The sequence below is a fragment of the Trachinotus anak genome, unplaced genomic scaffold (assembly GCF_046630095.1).
Source record: "Trachinotus anak isolate AG129_WGS33_773 ecotype Australia unplaced genomic scaffold, CSIRO_AGI_Tana_v1 ptg000010l, whole genome shotgun sequence".
Classification (NCBI taxonomy): Eukaryota; Metazoa; Chordata; class Actinopteri; order Carangiformes; family Carangidae; genus Trachinotus; species Trachinotus anak.
Window position 1 is genome coordinate 21,976,402 of NW_027273861.1, and position 25,415 is coordinate 22,001,816.

At 39.6% G+C, this 25,415-nt stretch overlaps 2 protein-coding genes across 3 annotated transcripts in view; one reads left to right on the forward strand and one right to left on the reverse strand.

The window, feature by feature from the left end:
• The window catches only part of raver2 (ribonucleoprotein, PTB-binding 2), a 94,894-nt gene extending 71,765 nt beyond the window's left edge, over nt 1–23,129 (forward strand). The window contains exons 9-17 of one of the 2 annotated variants that reach the window (XM_071486173.1): nt 21–119; nt 671–782; nt 3,802–4,163; nt 5,953–6,061; nt 6,733–6,914; nt 7,675–7,785; nt 8,632–8,733; nt 10,242–10,460; nt 13,158–23,129. In XM_071486173.1, the coding sequence (XP_071342274.1) occupies nt 21–119; nt 671–782; nt 3,802–4,163; nt 5,953–6,061; nt 6,733–6,914; nt 7,675–7,785; nt 8,632–8,733; nt 10,242–10,460; nt 13,158–13,298 (1,437 nt within the window). In that variant the 3' untranslated portion in view covers nt 13,299–23,129. Of the gene's footprint in view, nt 1–20; nt 120–670; nt 783–3,801; nt 4,164–5,952; nt 6,062–6,732; nt 6,915–7,674; nt 7,786–8,389; nt 8,611–8,631; nt 8,734–10,241; nt 10,461–13,157 lie in introns of those variants that run through there. The other variant, XM_071486174.1, reaches the window with a different exon arrangement.
• The window catches only part of jak1 (Janus kinase 1), a 37,443-nt gene continuing 34,990 nt past the window's right edge, over nt 22,963–25,415 (reverse strand). The window contains exon 25 of the mRNA XM_071486172.1: nt 22,963–25,365. Coding sequence (XP_071342273.1) covers nt 25,246–25,365 — 120 coding nt within the window. The 3' untranslated portion in view covers nt 22,963–25,245. The remainder of the gene's footprint in view (nt 25,366–25,415) is intronic.

Here is a 25,415-nt window from a genome sequence, read left to right on the forward strand (position 1 = left end):
ATTTTTCTTTTACTTTGCAGAATGCTATGCTTGGTAATGGACTCGTCCTCCAGAACCTCTTGCATATGCAGCTCGCACAACAACAGCTTCTTCACATCAAAGACAAACGCATCAGTAGCGTAAGACACCTGTTGTTGGTGTGTGTGTGTGTGTGTGTGTGTGTGTGTGTGTGTGTGTGTGTGTGTGTGTGTGTGTGTGTGATGATTAACATAGTTTAATGGTGAGGCTTAAACGTAGTTATGGGCTTGTGCATATGTGCTGTTATATTTTCATCTTTAGCATTGAATGCATAATGAAACTAAACAACCACAAAATCATGCAACCTATTTGCTTTGTTTCTGTTTAAAGGAAATTTCCTTTACTTTCTTTTAGAATGTCTCTAGTGTCTGAAGGGAAAGTTAAGTCACTGTGACAGATGTTTGGAGTATTTGAAGTTGTTTTAGAAACTGGATACTGATCATTTAGAATCCAGAGACACATAGTTTGGTTTCTACTTTCTTTCCTGCCTTCTGGCTTCCTCCTAGATTCTCCTTCTACCCTCATATCCTCTTTTTCTCCCTTATTGTTTACCTTGTCTACCTTCTTTCTTTTCTATTTTGTTGATCACCTCTGTCTGTTTCCTTTTTTCTGTTCATGCTCTTCATCCTCCTCTCTTCTTTCTCCTCCTCAGGTCTCTAGTCTGCTCGGGGACCCGTCCAGGCTGCTGATGCAGAAAGCTTTGTCTCTGCGACCTCCAGGTCTTGTGCCACTGGGGAAAGGCCTCCTGGGAGACTCCCCTACAGGTAAGCGGTGCCGAGTGTCAAATGATTTAGTGTAATTACGGCAAACAAGTGAGGCCACTGTATATTGAAACAATTGGCCTATGCTATGCTACATTGTTTATCGCTTTTATCATTTACCATTTAGAGGTGTTCAGTACATGTACAAATTAGTATTTAACACACAGTCTTCAAACTAAACTGATTATAGCAGAGACGATGTAACACAAATCACTTAAAGAATCCTGAATAGAAAAGTCAGTAACACCAAACTTGTCGATTGTATAACTCTATTCTGCCCTTCCTCTCAATAAGCCAATCATCTGCTTTATAACACTAAACAAGAAACATATCAAGCTAGTGGTATTGTTGCAAGGAAGCAAGCGAAACCTTGCCCATGCGTAGTAAAAGTATAACCTTTAGGGAAAAAATTGTTTTTAGTCATCGTTTTTGGGGCAAAGTCACCAAACTTTTTAAGTGTTTTTTATCAGATTTTACTCATGATTCTATACATGCATTTTTTTATTTCCCAGTGACCAATAAAAGTGCAGTTATGCCTCTTCCCCCCATTAATGTAGCTAAGCTCTTGACCCTGTAAGCCTGAAATAACAGCCTGGGGGCGTTGCTGAAACGGCTGCCAAGTGGCAAGACTTGCCTACAAGGACCTGACTATACTAAATCATCATTGTCACAGAACAAATCTGTAGCTTTTAGCTGTTCACAGCATATATAGTAGTTATATATAGTAGTTACTGGAGTCATACTGGGATTGTATGATTGCAATGGGGATTGCAATGGGGATTGCAATCAGTGAAATACAAAATAGGTGTCTGCTGAGCTATTAGCTTTAAAAACTGTTCTTGTTGAAAACAGAATGAGCACTGAATGTCACAGTGGTTATGTGATTACTTACTGGTGTATGCACTGAAGTGCATTTGATCAGTCATGCGACTGCTTACCTTGGGGGAAAAAAAGTGAATGAATTATACAGTCAGTGACTATGAATCTTTGAACTGATCAAAATAATTCCAATAAGCAAAGTTATTGGTTATTTCCTCGTCTAATACTGAAAACCTTTGATTAATTTGTGCTGCCATAACTTCACTCTGTTTTTGTTTTGGCTGTAAAACAATATTTCACATTGTTGTACATCAGTGTGGAAGATTTAATGTTAACTCTAACCAAGTGGCATATAATGTGATATCAAGTGTAAAGGTTGGTAATAGCTGTCCAGCTACTCAGTGTTGACAATCTTGCTTCATCTCTTACTGTGGTAATAATTTATTAATGTTAAAATTATATAGGTTACCTGAAATATATTGATTTTTAAAAAAAGATAATAAAGCACAGATTTTCTTAAACACTATTATAAACATACTTAAAGAGATTGTTTTGACATCCTTCCATAGACTCTCCCCGAAAGTGCGCAGAGCACGCACTGTTTTGACCAAACATGGGCACAACACACAAAAGAGGACAACACTACTACTACAATACGAATACTACTACTACAATAATACTACTACAATATTAATCTTGCACATTTACCTTCATCATTAAATCTTGACTGCCTCCTTGTTGAATGTGCCTCAAGTCAAAGCCAATATCGTGTTCAGGTTGTTAAGATAAGGGACCTGTAGAGGTATGTAATTTCAACACAGAACATTTTGCTATATAAAAATAAATAAATAAATAAATAAGCTCAGCTAAACCTAAGATAAGACCACCTCTTTCAAGCAGTAAGGAGAATACATGTCCCTCAGTATTTTCCAATTTGTATTTTCTCAGCTATTTCTCACTGTCATAGAAATGTGTCTTTGTGAATTTCTTGTTTGACATGTAGCAGCTGAGAACAGAGTGAAATACGTGATGTAAAGAAGGATGGAAGAAGAGGGTGAAGGATATGTAACTAACCTGCAGCTGTACAGTAATGTGTTGGTGTCAGGTGTCAGGGTTGTCTCTCTGCAGATCCCTGAATGTCTCACAGTTGTACATTACTGTGCGACACATCCCCAGGAAACTGCAGAGCATTTACAATTCAAATATCCAGCTGAGAAAAGCTGTTTCGTTTTAAATGGAAACAATATATCACAGAGTGTGTGCGCATAAACGCAAGCAGTTGTGTTTGTGTGTGCTGATGTATTTGTGTGTGCTTGTGTGTCCCTCTTTGATTGTGTGTATGAGTTTGCAGTGTTTGTAATGTGAGGCTTTTATCAGTGCATGTGTCTGCTGGGATAGTTGGCTTAAGGCTTGTTAGAGCTGATTGTTTTCTTGTGCTGTGGAGCCCATTTTTCACAGCGATATTGGATTTATAATAAGTGTGAATGTGTATGTGCTAGAGTTCACCTTTATTGTGTATGTGCATCTTTAAATTATGTGTCTCTGTGCTTTTATGTCTCTGTGTGTATGTATGTGTGTACATATTTGTGTTTATTAAACCCCAGAGTGAGTGAAATACTGGGAGTGTGGTGCAAACTGCTGGGCTGTAAATAAACATGATAAGTGATGATGAATGAGCAGGAAACCCCTTCTCAAATATTACAACGGGCTCTACAGAGACGGGCGGGCTGAGCTCAGTTTCCAGCTGTCTGAGTGATTCCTCTCTGTCCAGAGGAGACAGAGGCACTGATGGTCATCTGTAAAAGCTATTTCATGTTTATCTGGCATCTCCCCAGGCCTTGCTTTCATTTCCCTTCATTTAATTTCATTTCCTTTACTTTGTTTCTCTATGATATTTTTTTAGGTTTTTCCTATGTTTTGCTTTACTTAATCTTTCTTTGTTTGTTTTTTGTATTTTTGACTTGTTTTCTTTTTCCGTTTCTGTCCTCCTTTTCCTACCTTTTCTTTTCTCCCTTCATTTTCTTTGCTCTCCTCTCCTCTCTGCTTTCTCTCTTCTCTTCTTATTTCCCCATCACTGTTTTTGCTCTCCTCTCTTCCTCTAATCTCATCTCTTATCCCTTCCTATGCTTTCTTGTCCTTTCCTCACTTCTCTTCCCCTCTCCTCCTTTCTTTTTCTTCTCTTTCCTTTCCTCTCCTCTGACAGAGATGGGCCAGGAGTCAGTGCCAGTATCTACCCACAATGCCACAGTGGTGGTATCTGCAGCAGGTGTGATGCCGTACCTTCAGGGTCGAGCAGGAGCAGGGGAACAAAACAGCACCCATTCTATCTCCACAACCCCTTCTGCTTCCTCCACTTCTTCCTCCTCTTCTTCTTCCTCCTCCACCTCCTGTGACAGGCAGCCTGCTCCTCCTGGGACGATGGTGAGCTCCCATCTGCAGGGACAGAGCTATTCCTTGGGTATAAGTAACTCTGGCCTTGGCCCGCCTCCACCTAAACCCCCTGGAGGGGTTTATACATCAACAGGCCAGCACAGCAGTGCAGATGGCTGCCCCCTGGCCAGCATGGTTAGTACTGCTAACACAACCTGCATGTATGAAGCACGCATGCACACACACAGCCTTATATGTCTACTATTTTGATAATCAGTTGACTTTTTTACCCTGCTTTCCTCTGTTTGAAATCATAGTAAACTGGATATCTTTTGGACTAGTGGCAGATTTACCCCGTCCAGTCATTTTTGAAACAATTTCTAGCCCACGACTTTTGTTGCTGGCTGAAATGACAAACATCACTAGAGGGTTTTATCAGCTGTGGCTAGCTACCTATTTAAGCTAAATTTAAGTCTGTTTAAAACTGTTTAAAACTAGACTAAGACTCCGGCTGACTGAACTGCTTTCAGCTAACTTGCTTTAAAAGGGGAATCAGGGTCGAAAATCCGCACATGATGTCTAACTCATGGATATTAGCAGACTATGACCAGATATCTTGTTCAAACCCTGTTTGACATGTTGGTGTTTTCAAAGAGTATGTTTTAGGATGACGGCTGACCGATGTGTTCGCCAAATGTAATGCTATCGCAGGTAACATTGGCTCCAGTTGCTGGAATGAAAATTCCCAAAATCCAGTAAAGGGCAGGACAGTCATTTTTATTTCACTCTAATAGCATGCAGGGTTGGACTCCACACAGCGAGGAAGTACTACACAGGGATGTGCTATTTATGAATTGTACTTCTTTAATATAATCTGTAACCTCACAAAAAAACGTGGTTAATGATGTGTGCCTTGGCTTGGTTACTGTTGTTTGCAGTAGTAAGCTAGTTAGCTAGACATGCTAATTAGCTTACAAGTACAAAGAGCATCACACTTATTAGACCCCGTCCACATTGCTTCAACACGAAGAAATCCAAAGTTTGACAGGACTATCATGCCCAGTCATCGTAACCTTGCTATGATTGGTCAGTGGTGAAATTTCACTATTTTCTGACATTTAATAGACAACACCATCAATTAGTTTGGAAAAAAAAATCAACAGATTGATTAATTTAAAGAATTATTAGTTGTGGTCCTACACTATACACTTTCCATCCCTCTACCCATCTGTTTGTGTGTCTCTTGTGGGTATTTATTCCTGGTTTATCCCCATTGGGTCTCAGTCTCATTCAAAACACACACATCAAGTGAGTGTATGAATAGAACAACCTCAGTCCCCCAAGAGCTCTTCCTTTGGGGCATTCTCATAATGTACTTCTGTCTCACTGCTATTTACAGATGCAGTATAAAGCCTACCTCAGGTTTACAGGTCTCTTCACCTGTATGAATTTCTGGACACTCTGAAATACACTGCTTTGACTAGGCCTAGTTTGAATAAAGCACTGCTATGCTAACAGCATCATCCATTATAAGTCAGTGTACAGAGATAATCACAGCTCTAAAGTTCTTCGGGGAGCTAATTCCAGTCCCAGCGCTGTCTTCTCTAAAGTCTCTCTAATAGAGGGAAAGTGCAATTAAGAGAGAACAATCCTCCCAGGTTTTCACAGTCGCATCAGCTCTTCAGCAGTTCATCAAAATCTTTGCAACTTTATAACTATATAGTGAAGTTGGTCTGTTGGCGACGTAGCTGACAGCACAGGCCACAGTATTGTTTTTGCAGTCCCAGAATTCATATCAAAGTTAAGAGAAAGGTTGAGGATACAAGAAGGTGGATCTGCGGTTGAAGGGCTGACTGTCTGGTAATTAAATTTGCGATAAATCTCTGAAACACTTAAAAATCTAGAGCCTGTTAATTTTCTTTGTCTTGCAATTCCTTCCAGTGGTACTGTGAATAAAACTGTTTATATCTCTGTGTTTCCTCAGGTGAGCAGTGGTCAGAGTTCTCTGTTGGGCGATCCTCCTAAAGAGGTCAGACTGCCCTCTAATCCTTACCTGAACCTGGCCAGTGTAATGCCAGGGGTGGTGCTGCAAGGTAAACATACAGACTCACACCAGCTGTTCTTAAGCATTTTTGTCTTCTTGGCAAAAGCTTATCATTTCCTTATTGTTGGGTATTGATACATACACTCTCACTTAAAGTAGTTTTTTTTAGTTAATTTTTTTACACCAGCCACATTATGTTGGCTCACTGGCAATGCTTTCCTCTCTAATAAAATAAGACGACTACAAAATTGCAGAGTTTGTTAAAGGAATACTCAACCAAAGCATCAAAACTCAGAACCTCTAGGTTTGAAAGGAGGATCTACCAAGTGTGTTGCTTGCTCCGTTGCTCCAATTGTAACAACAGTCAGCTTGAATCCACAGCAGTTAAAATAAATTACAGAGTCACATCAAAGAAAACTGTCAAAATGTCCATAGAAACTTGCTTAAAACAATAGATCTGCATTCTGGATGACACTCTTATTCAGAAGTGACAGCAGGAAGTTGCTCTTAGTTAAAGACATTGTCCTGCTCAAACCTAAGTACTGATAGAGAGAGGAACAATTATATTGCAGGAGTGATTAACATTTTATGATCTAATCTGACTACAGCTGCCATCCTCCATAAAGGAAGTAAAAACTGTTCAGAGTCACATTTCAAGGACACAAGTAATTAATATTTGGTTATTATCTAACACCCTGTGCCTCCTCCATGCTTTCTCAGGGTCAGTGGGGAGTAAAGCCCAGGGAGGACAGCCTGGCTCCGGGGTGTACAGCAGCTCTGTGGCTCCCGTGGTCTCCCAGGGCTCCAGCTCCTTCTCCCACAGCGCTGCAGCTACAACAACTGCTCCATACAGCACTGATACCTCCACTGACTACAGCCAGTACAACCAGGCCTACACACAGGTACTGCAACACAATACAGACACATTACACAGAGATAAAAATGAAGAAATATTGTTATGTGAGTCTGCCTGTTCCCACTTGTATGAAGTGTTGTTGGGCCTAAAATGTGAGAAAGAAGGATTGTGGCTGAGAAGATGAATGATGGATGTATACATAAGGGGTGGATGGATGAGTGCAGCAGTGACAGTGAGCTGTAACTAGATGAGGCAAGGAGGTGGAAGAGATGAGAACGGGTGTGGATGTTTGGACAGACAGAATGAGGGAGGATTTGGCAGAGTGTGCTGTGCGTCTTCATCTGTCCCTGCTCTCTTCCTCTCTCATAACACTCTGAACAAGCCATGAAGCCTCCCTACTGGCTGTTTGTCTTTGTCTCCTCTTTCTGTCTGTCACTCTGTTTCTCTCCATCCCCGCTCTCGTAGTCGTTATGCCTCCTCCAGCAGCAAGTGACATATCTGATATTTGCAGTGCGATACAAACCCAATTTTAAATGTTAATTACAATCTACTCATCCAAACAAATGAGTCATGATTAGATAACCAATAAAACGGTTGGTTTAATTTGTCTGGAAAGACGAGACAAAGGAGAGGAACAGGGGAGAGCCGTCTTCAGGAACAATAGTTGATGAATGAAAAAGAACGAGACAAATAAAGGAGGAGGCAAAAAAATCTGCAAGGACAAGAAAAGTACTGCACAAACATTCATTTGTCTGCACAAGTCGTTCTTCACCTGATGTTTGCGTGTGTGTGTGTGTGTACCACAGGAAGCCATGCAGCAGTGGTACCAGCACTACCAAGCAGCACAAGCTCACACCTACAACACTGCTGCTCCACAGGACAGCACGGCCTCAGACTACAGCAAGGAGCACACACAGGTAACCCACACACTCACTTCTAACTATGTGATTGTTTTCAGGTTTTTTTTTTTCCTCCAAGACCTTTCCTCTAAAGTTTGGAAGATCTTAAAGGATAATCATTTTGCAATAAAATGTCAGAATAATGCTCTTATACTTCACCACAGACCAAGGTGATATTTCCAGCTGTCTTTTTTGTCTACTAAACAGTACAAAATCCAAAGATATTCAGATAACTATCATTTGTGACCAAAAAAGCCTCATATTTCAGTTAAAAGTAGCAAATATTTGACTTCTATAAAACAAAAATGACTAAAAGGGTTCAGTTGTCAAAATAGTTGCCATTTCATTTTTTGTTGATCAACTAATTAATTAACTGCCTAGTTTATAGTTATCCTCTGGTGATTAGGTAGCTTTTTTGTAAATGCAGTGAATTGAGTTGTATGCAAAAGTTTAAGCACCCCTGGGTAAATTACATATTTGGTTGATATTTGGAGTGAAAAGAACGAAATAACCCCTGCAGCAAACAGGCATTAAAAAAGAGCCTTCCTTCAAATGTTACTGCACTTAGTTTTGTACATTGTTCTTTTCCACTAATTATGTACTTAGTAACAACCCCCCCCAGATAGAGGGAAGAATAGACTCCACTAAATATCAGCAAATTCTGGATGCAGATGTCCTGCTGTCAGACAAGAAAGTGAAAGTGAAAAGAGGCTGGCTTCTGCAACAGGACAATGAGCCAGGGCAGAGTTCAACATCCCCCATGAACCTCTTCAAGAAAGATGAGCTGAAGCTTTTGGAACTGTAAATAAAACCTGAAAATAATCTCCTCTGCAGTATGGATAAGCAGACCTTCTTGTGTTCCAGGCTCCACCAGTGTCCTCCTACGGGGATTACAGTTCCTACATGCAGGCGGTCACTCAGTACTACTCCCAACCTGCAACAGCCAACCAGGCCTACGCCAGCAAGGTAGACACACACTCTGTCACTGTCACACTTACAACGTTACAGCAGCACAGGGGAAGAGGTTGCATCTCTGATGGATTTTAAAACGAATTTGCTGTTGAAGCCTTAATGACCATCATGAATATGAACAATACTCACCCTCCTGCTTATGAGACAGTGAGTTCTGCTGTTTTATAAATATCCAACAGTGCACAAACACTGAATGACTTGGGACTTTTAATTCCTATCTGCTCACATGATTTGTGTTTTCTTGGATATTAATTGATTCACCCACAGAGTCCAGGCTGTTGAAGAGATTTACTGTGGTTGAACAAAGGTTTTTTAAATCTCTTTTGCTCCGGTTGCACCAGGATTGTTATTGTTTTTCTCCTTAACTTAAAATTTGTCCAAATGAAGATGAAGGTAGAGATAATGTCTCTCTCTCTGCACATGGAGCATTGTGCTGATTCAGCCTTTACATTGTCTGATGGCTTTTAATTCAGACTTGTGCTATGTTGAAAATGATACAGAAATGTTACTATGTCCAGCTTAGTAAGACTTTCACTGTGACTACATAAATGTCACAAGGTGCTTATTCAGACGTGCGACCAACATGTTAAAATGCTACTGATGTAAAGGGGTGCATGACTGCAAGGATGTTAAATATACGTAAAACAGAAGTTTTAGTTTGAGACAATTAAGTACTAATCAGTTGGCAGGCATTATTCATTCCAGCACGTAAATTACTGATTAATCCATGATATGTGTTTAGCTCCTTATAAAACAGCGCTCTTTAAAATCGAATTTGAATATTGGAGGCATCCTGCAGCTGAAGGGTAAATAATCTGGGCTGCAATGCTCAGAGCAACTTGCTGGTATTTACATGCAGTTTGTCTGTGTGTTTATTTGGAGAGGGTGACCTCTCTCTAAGACACTGATACCCTGTTAGAGGGAGCACATCACTCTGCACCCAGCAGCTGATACCGGCCATCTCCACACACCCTGACCGGCCATGTCCTGGCTTATCTGCTCCTGCTGGAGGCTGTGGCTGTGTCTCTCTGTGTCTATGTGTGTGTGTGCGTGTGTGCTTGAAGATGCAGCCATGGGTCTTGTTTCATGGAAGAGTTGTATTCTGGTCTGCTGAGCTCACTGTTGGAGAAGAAATTGATATCTTGGAGAAACTAAAAAGAACAGTTTCTGAGATAAAGTTTCTTCCTGGCATTAGATTCATCTGAAAATATGTTGTCCTGACATTGTAGCATTTTGTTTTGGCTGGTTGTCTTCTGGAAAAAGAACGACCCCACGAGGTGAGTGAGTGATCATGGTTGAGTGTCATCTCTAAACATTGATATATCTAACAATGGCCTCTAGGGGGCAGAAAGGTCAACATGAATGTGTAAATTTGTTCTTTGTGAAATCATGAGCTGCAACAGTGATACACCACCTAGCAATAAAAATGTCTTCCTGTTGTTTTGCAGTTTGCAGCTTCTCAATCACTAGACACTTACCATGTGTTTGTGTGTTTCTTACAGGATGTAGATGTGTGTAAGCCTTTAGGAGTCTCTCTGCACGCAGTCAGTAACGGTGCGGCTCCTCCGCCGGCCGTCCTACCAGCTGCTGCTGTGCTCCCAGCCTACAGCACCCTGCCATTAATGCCTGGTTTCCTCGGGGCGCCACACCCGGCGGCAGCCACTCCAGGCCCCGTCACACACACACACACCGCCGCCACAGACTGGAACACCTACTACTATGTGAGTAAAGAAAATTCACAGTATAATACAGGATGTGACACTTTAAGCACTTCTGTGAGTGAAGCTTGGCAAAAAACCTTTTTGGCTGTTGCGTTAGTGTTCTCACATTTTGAAGTGACAGTCTTGAGTGAGTGCGCTCAAGCTAAGTGAAATGACTAAATCCAACATTTCATACTGCAGCATGCTTCAGTGTTTCCCCTGCAACGTCTGACATTAGTGGATGATGTTGGTTGTTCTCTGCAGGGATCTGTGGGAGGGGATCATTGTTTTTCATGTTGCATTTAAAACAATGTTTCAGGATAACCACTTCTGGATGGCTTTATGTATAATAGGCTTATATAAAGGCACACGTCTGTAGACAAAGAAATATAATAAATATCAGTACAGACTATTATCTTATAAATCTGTGGTATAAATGTTCAGTAGTGATCATGATTCTACTGGAGCTCATCAGGATCATCTTTTGTTTTGCTCTAACTGCTTCATAACAAAAACAAACCACCCACTTGACAGTGGTTTATGAGTGAATTCATGTGAAGCAGTTGCAATGTGACAATATTCCATTCAACTTGACTGGTTGGTGGAGGTATACAACCATAAGGTGGTAATTCTAGTTTCTTGATAACTTCAGAATTACAGTTCTTACTTAAAGTTTTTTTGTTTGGTGTTAAGTGTCTCAACACTCGCTGCACATGTGTTACATTAAGAGGGCCAACAGTGGATGAGAGGGCTTAATCCATAATTTATTCAGTCTTATTGAACTCAGGTTAACACTGAACAAACTGTACTGAAAAAAATGTGTGAGTGAAAACAACTGTATTTCTGTTTAAGAAGCACAGCAGACTGGATATGAGACTGCTTTGATGAGGATCAATGGGCAGATGTGATTTCTATGAGAGAAACTTGTGCATTATGGAGCTAAGAGATCGATGAGTTTTCATTTCATGTTTGGTGTGGCATTTTTTTATGAGATGTGGTTACAAAGCTACAGTACAGCTTTAATTTTGTCCTCATAGTTCAAGGCTGTAAAACAAGGAGGATGGTTCAGAGTGTGTGTGACAGTGTGAGCAGAGAGACAGGATCCAGACGTGTGAGCTAAGCCTCGTCTCTAGAAAGATTTGCATTTGTTTGTACAGACTCCACACACACACACACAGAAACACACATAACACACACAATGATTGCATTGTTGTCAAATTTCACAGCTTTAACTTTATCTTTTATTAATTTAAGTTTATCTGTAGTTTTTAAGTTCAGTGTTTCAATAAATATAGTGATGAAAATGTTGGCAGTAAAATTGTGTTTCATGGATCATTAGGCACAAGAAAAATATTTGAACACCATTTTTTTAAATTAAATTTAATGAATAACGACATGGAGATGCTTTGACAGAAACTACCCAAGAAGCAAAGTAAAACATTTTTTTACATTTTACAAGTCCTTTGTAAGTTGAAATTTCAAGACCCACATTTTATTTCCACCATTAAGAAAAGATAAATCCAATCAAATAAAAAAAATGTTATCTTGGTATTTTAGTTTTGTTTTTTTCATGTTTGAAACACACTGAGGTATCTGGGTTTTTTTTACCCTTTATCTGTACAATTTTAACAGAACATAAATGTGTGAGAATTATTCTAAATAACAATGACAGCTGAAAAAGGGGAATTAGAATATCAAAATAAATAAGTCAATAAAAAAATTATTAACAATGTATCAAATGACAATGTAAAAACAATTAGGATGTGAAGGTGTTTCCTCACAGCGATGAACCCACAGAAGATAAATCCTCAGCTCCTCTCCTCTCGGCTTGACAGAGCTTTATAATGAGGTTCAGGTTGTTGGCCCTCAGCTCTACTGTTGTGCTCACTGTTCTCATAGTATAATTTTCAACCACAGCAATCAGCTGTTTGCAGGGAAAAAGCAAATACTTATAATAGTAAATATGGGACGTAAACTCATCAGGTGTATGCAAGCAATATTACAAATGACTGATAATGCTGCTCTGTAACTATAAGCAACTCTTTGCAAACAAGTTCACCATATCAACATAAAAGGTGGTGATATGATAGTGTTGTGTTTACACCTTGTTACCACTGCTAAAACGTGGCCAGAAATGATTGCAAGTTTAAGGAATTAAAGTGCATTTAAAAGTCAAACCAAATCAGTTTACTGTTTGGCTTAGAGTTAATCATTGTTGTCTTATAGAAATAGAAGTTTTCAAGAAGGCACAGAAGCTCGATGGAATTGTCTATTAAAAATTATTTCAGTATTAAAATCTAAAAACATAACATCTGATTCAATTACATCCTGAAGTGTAGGAGGGAGCAGGACATTTATAGAATTAATGAACCAAATGTTCTTTCTCATTGCTGCAAAATGAAAGACACTAAAGTATCAGTGACAACTTTATAGCTCCCAACTTTGAATGTAGGCAGCAGCGATTTTGTTCCCTTTACATGCAAGACATTTGTGAACATTTAAAGGAACAGTTTGACATTTTGGGAAACACGCTCACTCACTTTCTTGCCAAGAGTTAGACGAGAAGATTGATACCACTCATGTCAAGGTAAGTAAGTGGAGCCAGAACCCATAAGAGTACAAGTATGTTTCAAAGTGTGAAACTTTTCCTTGAAGTGGTATGATTTACCCTTTCTTCACCTCTAACTCCCCCTCTCTTTCTCATTTCTGTCTCTTCAGAACCAGACAAGGGGCCATAAGAGAGAGTATCCTCAGTTGGCGGTTCAGGAAGTGGCATCATCAGATGGTGCCTACATTGGGCAGCACTCCCAGGGCCTGGGGGGGCAGTATGCTGACTACTTTAAGAGGAAGAGGCTCTAGTATGAACCAAACCACCTTAAAGCCTAAAGCTTTTGGAGGAAGGCACAAACAGCGTCTGCTCGATGTCACAGCTCCCTCTAGTGGCCTTTCTGTGGCTGCCATTTTGCATCCCTACAGTAGGTCTTGAGTTTAATAGAATTAGGGTTGCAAATGGCTCAAGTTAAAGCAAGCCATAGTGCTCTTTGATCCTGGCACTTATGTACACACATGTACCCACACACACACATACACAAACATGGTGTTGCTTTTGTCCTGTTCAAGCCTTAACTCTTGAGATATTGTTTCTGTGTCAACTGTACTTAACTAATATTAACTTGTACATTTTTTCTAGTATAATGTAAACTAAAGTATATTGTATCTGTACGTATAAGCTGCTTTTGTATTTCCAGCCAGGCATCCTGTCTGTCTGCTGCAACTGTCTTAGGACTGGTCTTACAGTCAGATCTCTTCCTCTGTGACTCCTTTTTCAAAAGAGTGTTACACACTCACGCTTTGATTCGTCAGTCAGACTGACATCTGTTTGTTCCCGCTTCAGTGTTTCTTTTCGTTTTATTGCCCAGATTCCTCTTTTATATCTCCCCACAGAGGATTAGAGTGCGTGCTTGTGTGTGGTGTGTGTTGACATGCTGTATCTGTAGGAAGTGTCAGCCATTTTCAATCCCAAGGTTGGGAGCACTTCAGGAAAAAAAGGGCACGAACAAATCAAAGCCCTTAATTGTTATGACTTATAGAAGCTTCCCTCAATGAATGGACCTTTCTTATAGAGACTGGATACAAAAGAAAAGGCTTGTGTATATACAGTGTGGAATACAGAATATATAAAGCCATGCGTAACAGACAATATCACATATAATGGACATTTCTCAGCTCTTTTGTGAGCATATTGTACTACATGAATGAAAGGAAAACATTATTTACTATGTCTGATTGTTTTCAATCTACGCTGTTATATATTTGTAATATAAAATAATCCAAGGCTATTCAAATCATCTTATTGACATTGAACATGGTATAGATTTAACTGAAGTTATTTGATTTGGTTTTTAACATTTAAGCCACTCTTCCCTCATCTCTTCCGGTCGTAACGCAGTGGGCAGTGTCTGAGAGCGAGCTGTTTGGTCTGTAACAGGAGCTGCACATCCATCTCCAGCTGCCATTAGAACATAAAGGTTTCTGTTCTCCATGTGTGTCCCAAGGCCATACTACATGCTAATTTCAAGCAGGTTTTGAGAATGCAGTGTGTTTGCACCGTAAAGAGACAAAGGAAAGTATAGTCAAATGTTAATGACAGCATATATTTAGTGTGCTGTTGAAGCACATTCTTCTCTCTCAATGGAAGAGGAGGTGCTCACAGATAATTGTGGATGGTGGTAAAGCTCCAGGAGCACTACAGAAAACAAAAAATAACAATCACATTTTTGTGAAAACCTTCAGCTGAATTGGCAGCAATATTCCAAGGTCACAGTTTAATAGCATTTGTGCACATATTGCATCATTTCTTCTATAAATGGTACAGTATGCAAATTTCATGTAATAGAATCTGCTAAAAACAGTATGTTATTACTGTGCTATATACTGTATGAAATTAGTAGGTAGTAGGTAGGGATTGGCATTGAGTCTTTCAGAGAATTGTCAGAATCAGACTTTTTAACATGAGCATTTTTTGCTCATCAGATGCTCCGACAGTGTGACAGACCTCTGGATTTGTTGCTCATGGGCAATGGGAGAATTTACGCACCTTTTTTCAGTTTTTAGGGTACAAAGCAATCTCTTGATGTTGATTTTCACATCGCTGGTCTCTTTCCAGTGGCTTCACAAAGAATCAGAAAAAAAAAAAAATTTGATATTTATATTTCTTTTGCTAAAAAAAGCCTGTATTTCTTCTTTCAATCCCGTATTTACGACTGCCATTATTACTGCGAGGCACAGGCTGTGAACTGAAATATCTTCCATGTCCTGAAGGTCTTTATGTTCATTAGGCGAGGGCTTGGCATTTTAATATCACGGTTTGGACATTAGGTTTTTAATGTGCACATGCTTCTTGTCTAACAAACCGGCAATAACTAAGGCTCCTACTACTGTAGAAAGCTGAATGTAAAATGTTTTGCCATTCAGTCAGCGTTATATACTTCTGCGTAACAGTAATGGCTCATACCCTTGTTTTAGTAAAAGCTTTTTTTTTTTTTTTAATATTCTGCTCATAACTATGATTATGTATCACAGAGAAGATTTTACTTGCGTCGCCATAGCAACCATGCTCACACACTGTGAAAACCAGTAGCACGTGAGATCAGATAAACTGTACAAATCACATAATGGCTTATTGTAAACAGGATGTGCATGATGTTTACAAGAGTGGAGTAACAGTGGTATTGTAGTGGTGGCGGTGTGCAGGTACGCTGTTAAATACAGATTAAACTAAAGGCAATACAGATCCCTCTGTGCTTTGTACTGCTACTACAGTACACACATACCCACACCTCCTTGTTTTCCATTACTCCCTTATCTTGACTCTTTTTGTTGTTTGTCCTTCATCCAATTACATGTTTTCTAACTGACGGTGACTGATGTGTTTCCACTCTGTAAAATTTCATATTTAACATGTAACTAACACATGTTGGAGCAACAATCCATCAAATATCTAAGAGAAAGAAGATGAGGAGCCATCAAATGCAAAAAAAAAAAAAAAAGTGAGAACATTTAACATGCAAACTATTTGAACAAATACAGGCAGGAAGAGGAATGCAAAGCCAAAACCTTTTTTCAGCTCTTTGTCCCAACTGTAAGTCTGTATGTGTGCACATATTGTATCTAGCAAAATAAATGTTCTCACGTTTGTTGCATTCAATGGCTCCCCTGCTTTTTTCTGCATATTAAAACTTTTTCCACTGTTTGTACATTCATAAAGTTCATGGACCGATTCCAGTTTAGCCACAGGCTGTGTCTCTTGTTGTGTTCATACACTGGCAGCTGACAGGTGGTCATGTCCAGCTTTCCCCACTCATCCTAAAACTTAAAACTTGAGTTTGTGTACTGGATTCACCCATTTTAACTTGTAAACAGTATAAGAGTTTATCATGTTTTAGTTCCTCTGCCATTTTTATCTTCAAAATGTCATTGTTATCCATTGTTATTGTTTCTATTTAGCATGCATTTCTATTTTCAGTTTCCACTTAATCTGATTGTACAAACTTATCTTTGCACTGTTGTGGCTTACGTCCTCTCTGACATTTGTATGACTTTGACTTGTGTTGGCTGTGCTATTTTAAAATACTTTTATTTTGGTGATTTCCTATATTAAAGTGAAAACAATTTGACAAATGAATTAGGTTTCTTGAAAGCTACTGTAAAAAAGAAACTTAAAAACAGCTTACAATTTTCAATTTCGCTTCATTTGAACAAAATAACAAAAAAGCTAAAATATTTCTGTGGGTGTTTTCACCTTTACACATTTTACCTGACAAACTAGTTCTATGAAATTTACATTTGATACAACTGATATCCTTAATTAATGACTTCAAAATGCTGCACTGTCAGGGCTAAGTGTCTACTTAGGTTCAGCATATTATATGAATTAGTAACGGCCTTCACTCACAGAAAATTCATGGAACAAAAATGGTGTAATATGAACTTAAGATGTGAGTTCTCATCCTTTTTTTCATTTTTTATTTTTTTTGATAATTCAGCATGAATTTCTAAATAAGCTGCACAATAATTTATCACTTAGATATTACACACCTGGCAGTTTAAAGTCAGTAACAATACAAAGTCGCACAGTAGGTCTGCAAGTTAAACATCTGTTCTCACCCTCTCAGCTTTGAACTGTCTGTTTGCTCAGTTCTTCCTGATATAGTAGATCAAACTAATTTTGAACAAAGGACAGAGATCCAATAAATAACCTGCTAACAGAGAGCAGCACTGCTGGGGGGGGGCATTTGCCCCATGAAGTCTGTGCTTGTAGTCAAATCTACTTTCACAGGACATCTCTGTCTCCATTTGTGGTTTCTTGTCGACCAACCATTTTGAATTTTCCCATCTCAAGCAGTTCTTTCTGATTGATTTGTTTTTACTACACTTTCATTAGCCTGATCTCACCTGAATCAACTGTGACCACTTAGACGCATTTTATGGCGACGTGCTCCTCTGGACGTGTTGGCCGTCTGGCCTGGCTCAGAGACACTGTCTGATTTGCTTCCTGGTGTGAGTGGATGAAAAGTGGTCAGCTCTCTCCTCCACCTCTCTAAAAGGCAAGATAGACACGTCTGTCTGTCTGTGAGAGTGTGTGTTCAGGCCAGAGACAGGACCTCTGTGTTTGTGGACGTGAACAGCTGAGGCAGCAGAGTTTAGAAATCACTGTCTACTTGTCTGTTTTCCCATCTGCCTGCCTGCTTGCCTGTCTGTCTGTCTGTCTTCCTGTCTGTCTGGCTGTTTTCCACTCCGACTGTCTGCCACAATAGATTCAGGTGCTAAAGTCAGTCATGCTTGGATTGTATTTTAGTGGTTGTGTGAGCTTCTTCTGGTGGAAGTCCACTTTTCAGTTTACTCCATCTTTGGTCTGAAATGACTTTAAAGGAGCAGGAAACTCTGGGAAAGAAAGTGTGAATTTGTAACTCAATAGCTGTTATTAGTGTTGATGGTCTTGGCTGCACGTCTCGACTCTAATTAACTGTTAATTGCTCCTACGTCTTTTTAATCATAGACAGAAAAATGTCCAAATATGGAACACTGCTCTTCCTGTGCGTGACCTTTTGATCCGTGACTGACAAGTTCTCAGTGTAATTAGCTTGTTAGAACAGTTGCCAATGTCTGTGGTAGTGTTAGACAATGCGAGGACAATTACAGGAGAAATGTTTGTCCACATTCTTACCAGAAAAGACGTTTGTATGCAGCTTTAACTACAAACGTGCTGGATTGATTTGGTCTATGGTAGGCAGCAACTTCTCAGGTTTATATCCCATCAGACAAACTCTCCATTGGTTTCTTGCAGAGTTCTGATCATTAGTTGATTGACAGAAAATTGATTGGTATTTTGGCTCGACTGTTAACTTTAACAATTCATTCATTATCACAATACTAGCCAAACACTCGCAGGTTCCAGCTTCTCAAATGTGAGGACTTTTTGTCATATACGACAGATAACAACCAACCTGAATATGTCACTATTTTCTGACTTTTTATAGGCCAAACAAATAATCACGGAAATGATGATCAGACTAATCAATATGGAAAATAATCTTATCAGTAGTTGCAGCCCTGGTTTAATGTGTGGTTGAACATGAAGCTGCTCTGTGTTTTCAGCTCAGGTTGTCAAAAGCTCTTCTGGCTCAAAGCAACATGTTATAGCTGTGGGGATTATCTTCACATTGCACTGTCAAGTATGTTTGAATGCTACCATAGCAACGAAGAGCCACTTTTTTGTTGTTGTGCAGGTCCCTAAAGTTCTTTTTTTTTTTTTTTAAACATTATCTCTGTCATCTTCTTGACTTTACACCAAGCTGTCCCTCTGTTTGTGAGAAACATGACGAGATATATTTGATGCTTTGTTTGACTTCTGCTTCTGCACATGTACATCACATGTTTACCTGTGCAGGTAGATTTTATTAAGATAAAGTTTTCCTGTACCTTCCACTTTTAGAAAGATATGACAGTCAGATAGTGTGTGTGCTGAGGCCAGAAACTGTCAGTGAGCAGCACATTTTTACATGATTTCTGCGAGTTCAGACTCGGCCAAGTCAGTTTGCGCCAAATTAAAAAATATTTGTGCTCCAAACATGTTCTCACATGTCCACTGCTCTCACACCTTCACCTGCAGATTGATTACAGCTTCTGTTTGTCTCTCTATAGTTTCACTGGGTCTGAACGTTCTTCCTTTACTGAATTGCAGATAATGAGAGTTGAACTGGTGTTTACTTCAGCGGGTTCTCTGTGTAGTAACTTTAGCTGTGTGTGTGTGTGTGTGTGTGTGTGTGTGTGTGTGTGTGTGTGTGTGTGTGTGTGTGTGTGAGTGTGTGTGTGTGTGTGTGTGTGTGTGGGGCTCTCTAAAAATGTACTGCTCCTGGCAGGTAGTGGCAGTAAGGAGAGACAGGCTGAAAGGCAGAGAGGAATGGGAAAAACAACTCCAGCTGCCTTCAGCCTCTCAGCCTGTAGAGATTTTTTTTTGTCTTTCTCCTCTTCTTTCTGCTGGCTCAGTGAAGAGTGTTGGTTGTGTCTGCCAGACTCTTGCATGGTGTGTGTTCCCGTAGAGCTGTCACACACACACTCCAACACGAAGGAAATGTGTCTTCTCTGCTCTGGTGTTGGTATTAGATGGACTCTCACAGACCATTTCTCCTCTCCACTCTTGCACAGCACAGCTGCACAGTGTGATCCTCGTCTATATGAATATGTTATTAAGCTCATGTTTTTCCGCTTATTATTGTCACTCCTGCGGAGTAAATCGTCCTGCCTCTTCACCATCAACACAGAAAACAATCCAAGTCTGTATTTTTACCGCAGGCCAACTGACAAACACCATTCCTCCCCCACTGGTGGAGCGATATCTGACAGCAGTCTAATTGTAGACGCTCAAATACAAACACATAAGGTCACAGCTGGCATCGAGCCTCCGAACCTGTCAGTCATGGCATCTGTGAATGTGGCTTTGTGCAGAATAATCCCACAAAATCTGCATCAATCACATTTATAGAACAAGGCTGCTGATATTTTTTATTGTCAACAAATCCCATAAAAGACTAAATCCAACAATGGGTTAGTCGGTCTCTTGACGCTTTCCGACTTCCTATTTCTATCCTGACTATCAGCACCAAGCCTATGTTTTCCTATTGATGACCTAAATCTTTAAAGGTGGGTGTCATAGTTTTTAGGAAAAAAAGTTACTCAAACAGGAGGAAGTAGAGCATTTCCTGGGTACTATTTTCAGCTGCGGATTAATCTACAGTTGATGCTCCTGTGAGTATTTACAGCAGCAGAACAGTGTTAGTGATTCAAAATAAGGCAAAATGTAAGTTTTTTCAGGTAATGAGGAAATATGGCCGCTTGTCTAATGCTGTAGCTCACTGAGGTGTTTGATGACATCAGCAATCTATGTCACAGAGCAAAATATATAAATCAGGCTTTGAATGCACAGCCAACACTTGTTAACAAAGTGACTTCATTATTGGTTTAGATCTTTTCATGTGATTTGTTGTCATTAAGAACAGAGAATATCACCAGTGTTCCTCTAGTTTTTTTTCTCCTCTAAGTAAAGTACCTTTAGGTTACGCATCTGTCTACACTGATTTAGTTTCTGCCTGCTTGTCCAGGAGCTGCCTCCTGTGAAGTCTGTAATGGCATGAAAAAGACTCTTCCATGCCACAGGGCTCAGAGAAATGTGATCAGCTTTTATATGAAGTTATAGGAAACAACAGACGTAGCTTTGGTGATCTCCAACACCACTGCATGCTGAATTGTTAGTGAAGTACGCAGGTTGTTCTTTTTAATTTATGAATGTAAGATATTGATCTGGTGGGTGGGTGGGTGGTTATAAAAAGGGAACTTGATCAATAATAACGGCTCCTGCAGAATATAAAACAGTGATGGAAGTAGTACTGAAGACTTTGACATTAGTTGAGGTAAAAATTCCACAAAGTAAAAATGCTCCATTACAAGTAAAAGTCCTGCGTTCACAATTTTCTTTACGTACAGAAGTCTGTGTTAATATTATGTAACAGAAATTTAAATGCTTTTTTTAAACAGCTTTTTATGTTGTTTGGTTGTACAAGTACCTCACACATTTTAGGGTAGATGTACATAGTTATATCCCACCACTGATGTAAACACTTAAAGATACATTTTAATTCGTCTGTTTGTCCTGGACAGGTTCTTCATATGGGGAATGACACAGGTATAGTTGAGCTTGAATATTCATTCTTGACTTTCAGCCATCTCTTGTGGTCTTTCTCCTCTGATCAGTTCATGGAGATGCTTTGGTTGTTAGCACGTGATAGCAGGTGGTCTTATACTGGGGAGCTTGAGTGTCTGTTGAGGGATGGTCTCTCAGGTTGGTTGTGGATGTCCTCCTTGATTTTTCTCCTTGTTGATAACCTTTGACCTCTTCCCAGCCGATGGTGTGATGGGTTTTGGTCTGGTTTTCCAAAGTCTCCAAAGCTAGAAAGTCTCACTTGGTGAGGAGGTAGTGGAGGTTGACACACCTTCACAGGACCCAGCCCCTGAGTCCAAACACAGCTACGGTCATATGTGATGAAAGTCTTGACACTTGTTGTCATTTCATCACATCACCTATGCTTTTTTTTTTTTTTTTCCCCTCATGGACAACTTGTGCTGTCCAGTCAGATTTGTTAAATTATCATATTTTCTTCTTGAATGTTTGCATGTCCTTGATGCAGCATTTCTCTTAACGCATCTTTCTGTGTCTGGCTCTGCTCCATTTTAAACAAAGGTCTACTTCAGTTCCCCACCTTCCAGAGATGTGGATCCTGAAAGCATCAATTTTGTGCCATTAATGATTTTGAAAGCCTTGAGTTCACTTCTTTCTCCCCCCACATGATGGATGTATCATTTTGGAGTTTAACTGCAATATTATCTTTGAAACTGCCTCCCACAGTTTGAGTATGATAGTATAAAATATAAGTAACTACAGCTGTGGAGGCGATCATTTTTTACGTGTGCGGTTACTTACCTGTGTAGGATGTCAGACCCTTCTGTTCTACTGGGGAATGTTTTCTGAGTGGTTCGACTGACGGACAAAGGGTTTTATCTCTTAGTTTCTGTGCCTCTCTGTGCCACCAAGACGTGACGTCCTCATGATGATTGTACACAAAAGGGGCCAAGTTCCCTGAAAATAACAGCACAAACAAAGCCTGCGTGTGCACACAGGTGGAGGATGCTCTTGAATCTCGTATAACATTGGCGACCTTCACCTGTCAGTGAGCCAGCTGCAGTTTGCACCTCGGAGAGATCAGGATCAATTCTGTTGCTGTGTAAATGCAGCTTATTTTATGGTCTTCAGTTGTTAATAGAGCTATGATATGTTTCATTTTTTTTAGTGTTCATTTAAATCAGAACAGAAAATCCTTTCTGTAGTCTTGTGTCGTTTGGTTGTGATTTTGTGTTAGTTTGTAGGATGAACAACACGACTGAATGACTTCAGGTTAAATCCAGATTTTTCTGTTCTTGTGTAAACGGAGCCTCCTCTGAGCTTCAGTGTGCTGCCATTGGACCAGTATGAAAACTACTTATCAGTGGTGAGGCTGGACTTTGCAATAGTGAATGAAGAATCACACATGGTGTGCGTGCGTGTGTGTGTGTGTGTGTGTGTTGATCACAAAGCTTTGCAATACTGAAGTATATCTGATTTTCTGACACACTTTAACGGCTGTAGATAAATCTAGATTTGCTGTGCTTCTTGTTTTGTAAAAGTTTTTCCTTTTCAAGTATGTGGATTTTTTTTCTGACCTGAAATATACTGTAGATTTTGCAAAATTTTATATCACACTGACATTGATATTGTTTTACTGTGAATAAGGTATTTCTAGAGCAATTTTAGCATGCTTACTTAGAACTGTAATATATAGAACAAATTGTTTTCAGTAATAATAATAATGATGATAATAATAATAATAATAATAATGATGATATTGCATTTGGACTGACACAGACAGAACACGACAAACATTGATTTTATTTATTTTTTCATTGTGTATTTATGGATACTTTTACCTTCCATAATTCATACTTTGGTCTTATATTTTGAAAAATATATTTCTTTTCTCTTATTTTGAGCAGAAGGAATTGTCTTTTACATTCCTAAATAAAATGTGGACTGAAGCTCAACTTGTCTCCTCGACAGTCCTTCCGTTTTTTTCATCATTCTGCCAACATTCACAGTAAAAGCCACAGAGCTGCGTTGAACTGAACTGACCATTTCTGAAGTCGTGATATGTGACCAAACGAGACTTCACACAGTGGATTTATACAAGCAAAACCCTCTGCTCAAACTGTATCACATATACACAGCTAAAATACACTTTTGTGGCATATGGGAGAATTAAAAAGAAAATTTTACACACAAAATGCAAACATAACAATGAATGTCAAAAGAAATATTTTCAGAAACATCAATTCCATTATGTGAAACCACTGATTCATCTTAATCTGTCTCACTTCAAAAAAACCTTCTGAACTTCTTCCACATACAAGTCTCTACTCTCTTTCTTACTACATATATATATATATATTTAATATAATGTATAATATTTGTGTATGTGTGTTTGAAGCGGAGAATGTAAGTGAAGTTATACTGCCCTCGAGTGTCTCTCACAGGTACTTATCTTAATCTCTCGCTCCTGAACTTCACAAGTGCTATATTTTTAAAGATTCAGGCAGGATTATCAGCCACAAGTGGCTGAGTTCAAAGATGGGTGAGGTCTGACCCAAGAGTACTGAGTCCCCCTGTGATAATCACTACTGACTGCTCATGTTTCAGAAGATTCATGAGCGTCGCAACTGCTGTGTTCTCTATTTATCCAGCTGCATAAAGGGGTTTTATTTTTTTCAAAATATAAGATGAACTCCTTCCAAACAGTTGGCCTCCTACATTTAAAAATTTTACACAGTGCTAATGATTTTCTTTTTTACTGTTTCTGCAAAACCTATTCTATCTCTGGCGGTTTGAAGAGGAGGAAAGAGTGTTAGAAGCATTATTAGACAGTCATAACCCATAAAAGAAAAACTACATTTTCTGTTCCGGCACCAATGCAGCTCAAACTGCTTCTCCACAAAGAAAATAGTCTTGTTGTCTTTTCAGGTTTGCCACCATCAGTGAGACAGGCATTATTACACATTTTAACCATGTAGGCTGCATGGTTGTCCAAACATGGTTAAAAATGTCCTAAAAGTCAAAACAATGTCTTCAAATTGCTCATTTTGTCAAATCCAAACAATATTCAAGCTCATGTTACAAAGACACAGGAAAAACACTAAATTGAGAATCTAGAAACAAAACAAAAATGGTGTCTGATTAATTTTCAGTTGATTGACTTATTGTTTTAACTGTAAAATGATGACAAAGATGCAGCGAAAGGAACTCTGCTGCGTGACCGCTGGCGCTCCTTTACTGGCAGTGACTCAGTAGTTCTCAGTGACTGTGTCTGCACTGCCTGAACAGAAAATCTAATGTCTCACAGATCACTCCGTGGCTGCAAAAACTGAGCGATACAAAGCAGGTGATTCTCTCCCAAACAGAGGAGTCCATGAAGCAAACAGCAGTGGCACAAGAACGCTGAAAACCACATCCGCAGTATCTGTTAATGCCTGTTCTGTCCATTCAAGCACTTCTCCACATGTTTCATCAGTGATCCACTCAGCGTTTGTCACAAAGAAGACCGTCGCACCACTGCGAGCGGGAAAACAGTTCCTCTCTCTTTGCTTGGTTTCCATCTTTCCAGCTTCTCTCAGTGAGGCTGATATCAGCCTCCAGTCCACACTATTATAAGGCCTTTAGAGCACATTACAATGTGAGTGATGAGTCCATATGAGTTTGACACTTCTCACAATGCAGACAGTTAAATGTTAGATATCCTTGGAAGTCCTTTTGGAAGATATAAGGTCACATTTAGCACGGGCTAAGGCTACAAGGTTTTACATAAACGATATTCATACTTAAAGGAATTATAGAAATAACTAAAAAAATCGGCCCATCAAATAAAAATGTAAAAAAAGAAAAAATATATGGCTGGCTTAAATGGTAATTGAATAGGACTTATATGGTTCTGTTAGGGTTATATGTGAAGAAGCGTGACTGTGTGAAGCTCTGACCCTTGAGGACGCAGTAAAATGAAGCCGCACAACAGATGCTGATCCGGGGCCAGTTTTGCCGTTTGCATCTGCTCCCAGGGTCCGCATGCAAAAGTCCACTGCGCTCCCAGAAAGTCAAACAGTCGGAGGTTTATTAAAAGCTGTTTTGTGGTTGGAGCTGTTGCTGCATGTTGGTCAGCTCCTCGATCAGGCGCTTAAAGGTGATTCTCCTCTCAGGCAGCTGCTCCCAGCACTTGCGCATCAGCTCGTACACCTGTCAAACACACAGTATGAGTATGGGCGTCGGAAATGTGAAACCTTACA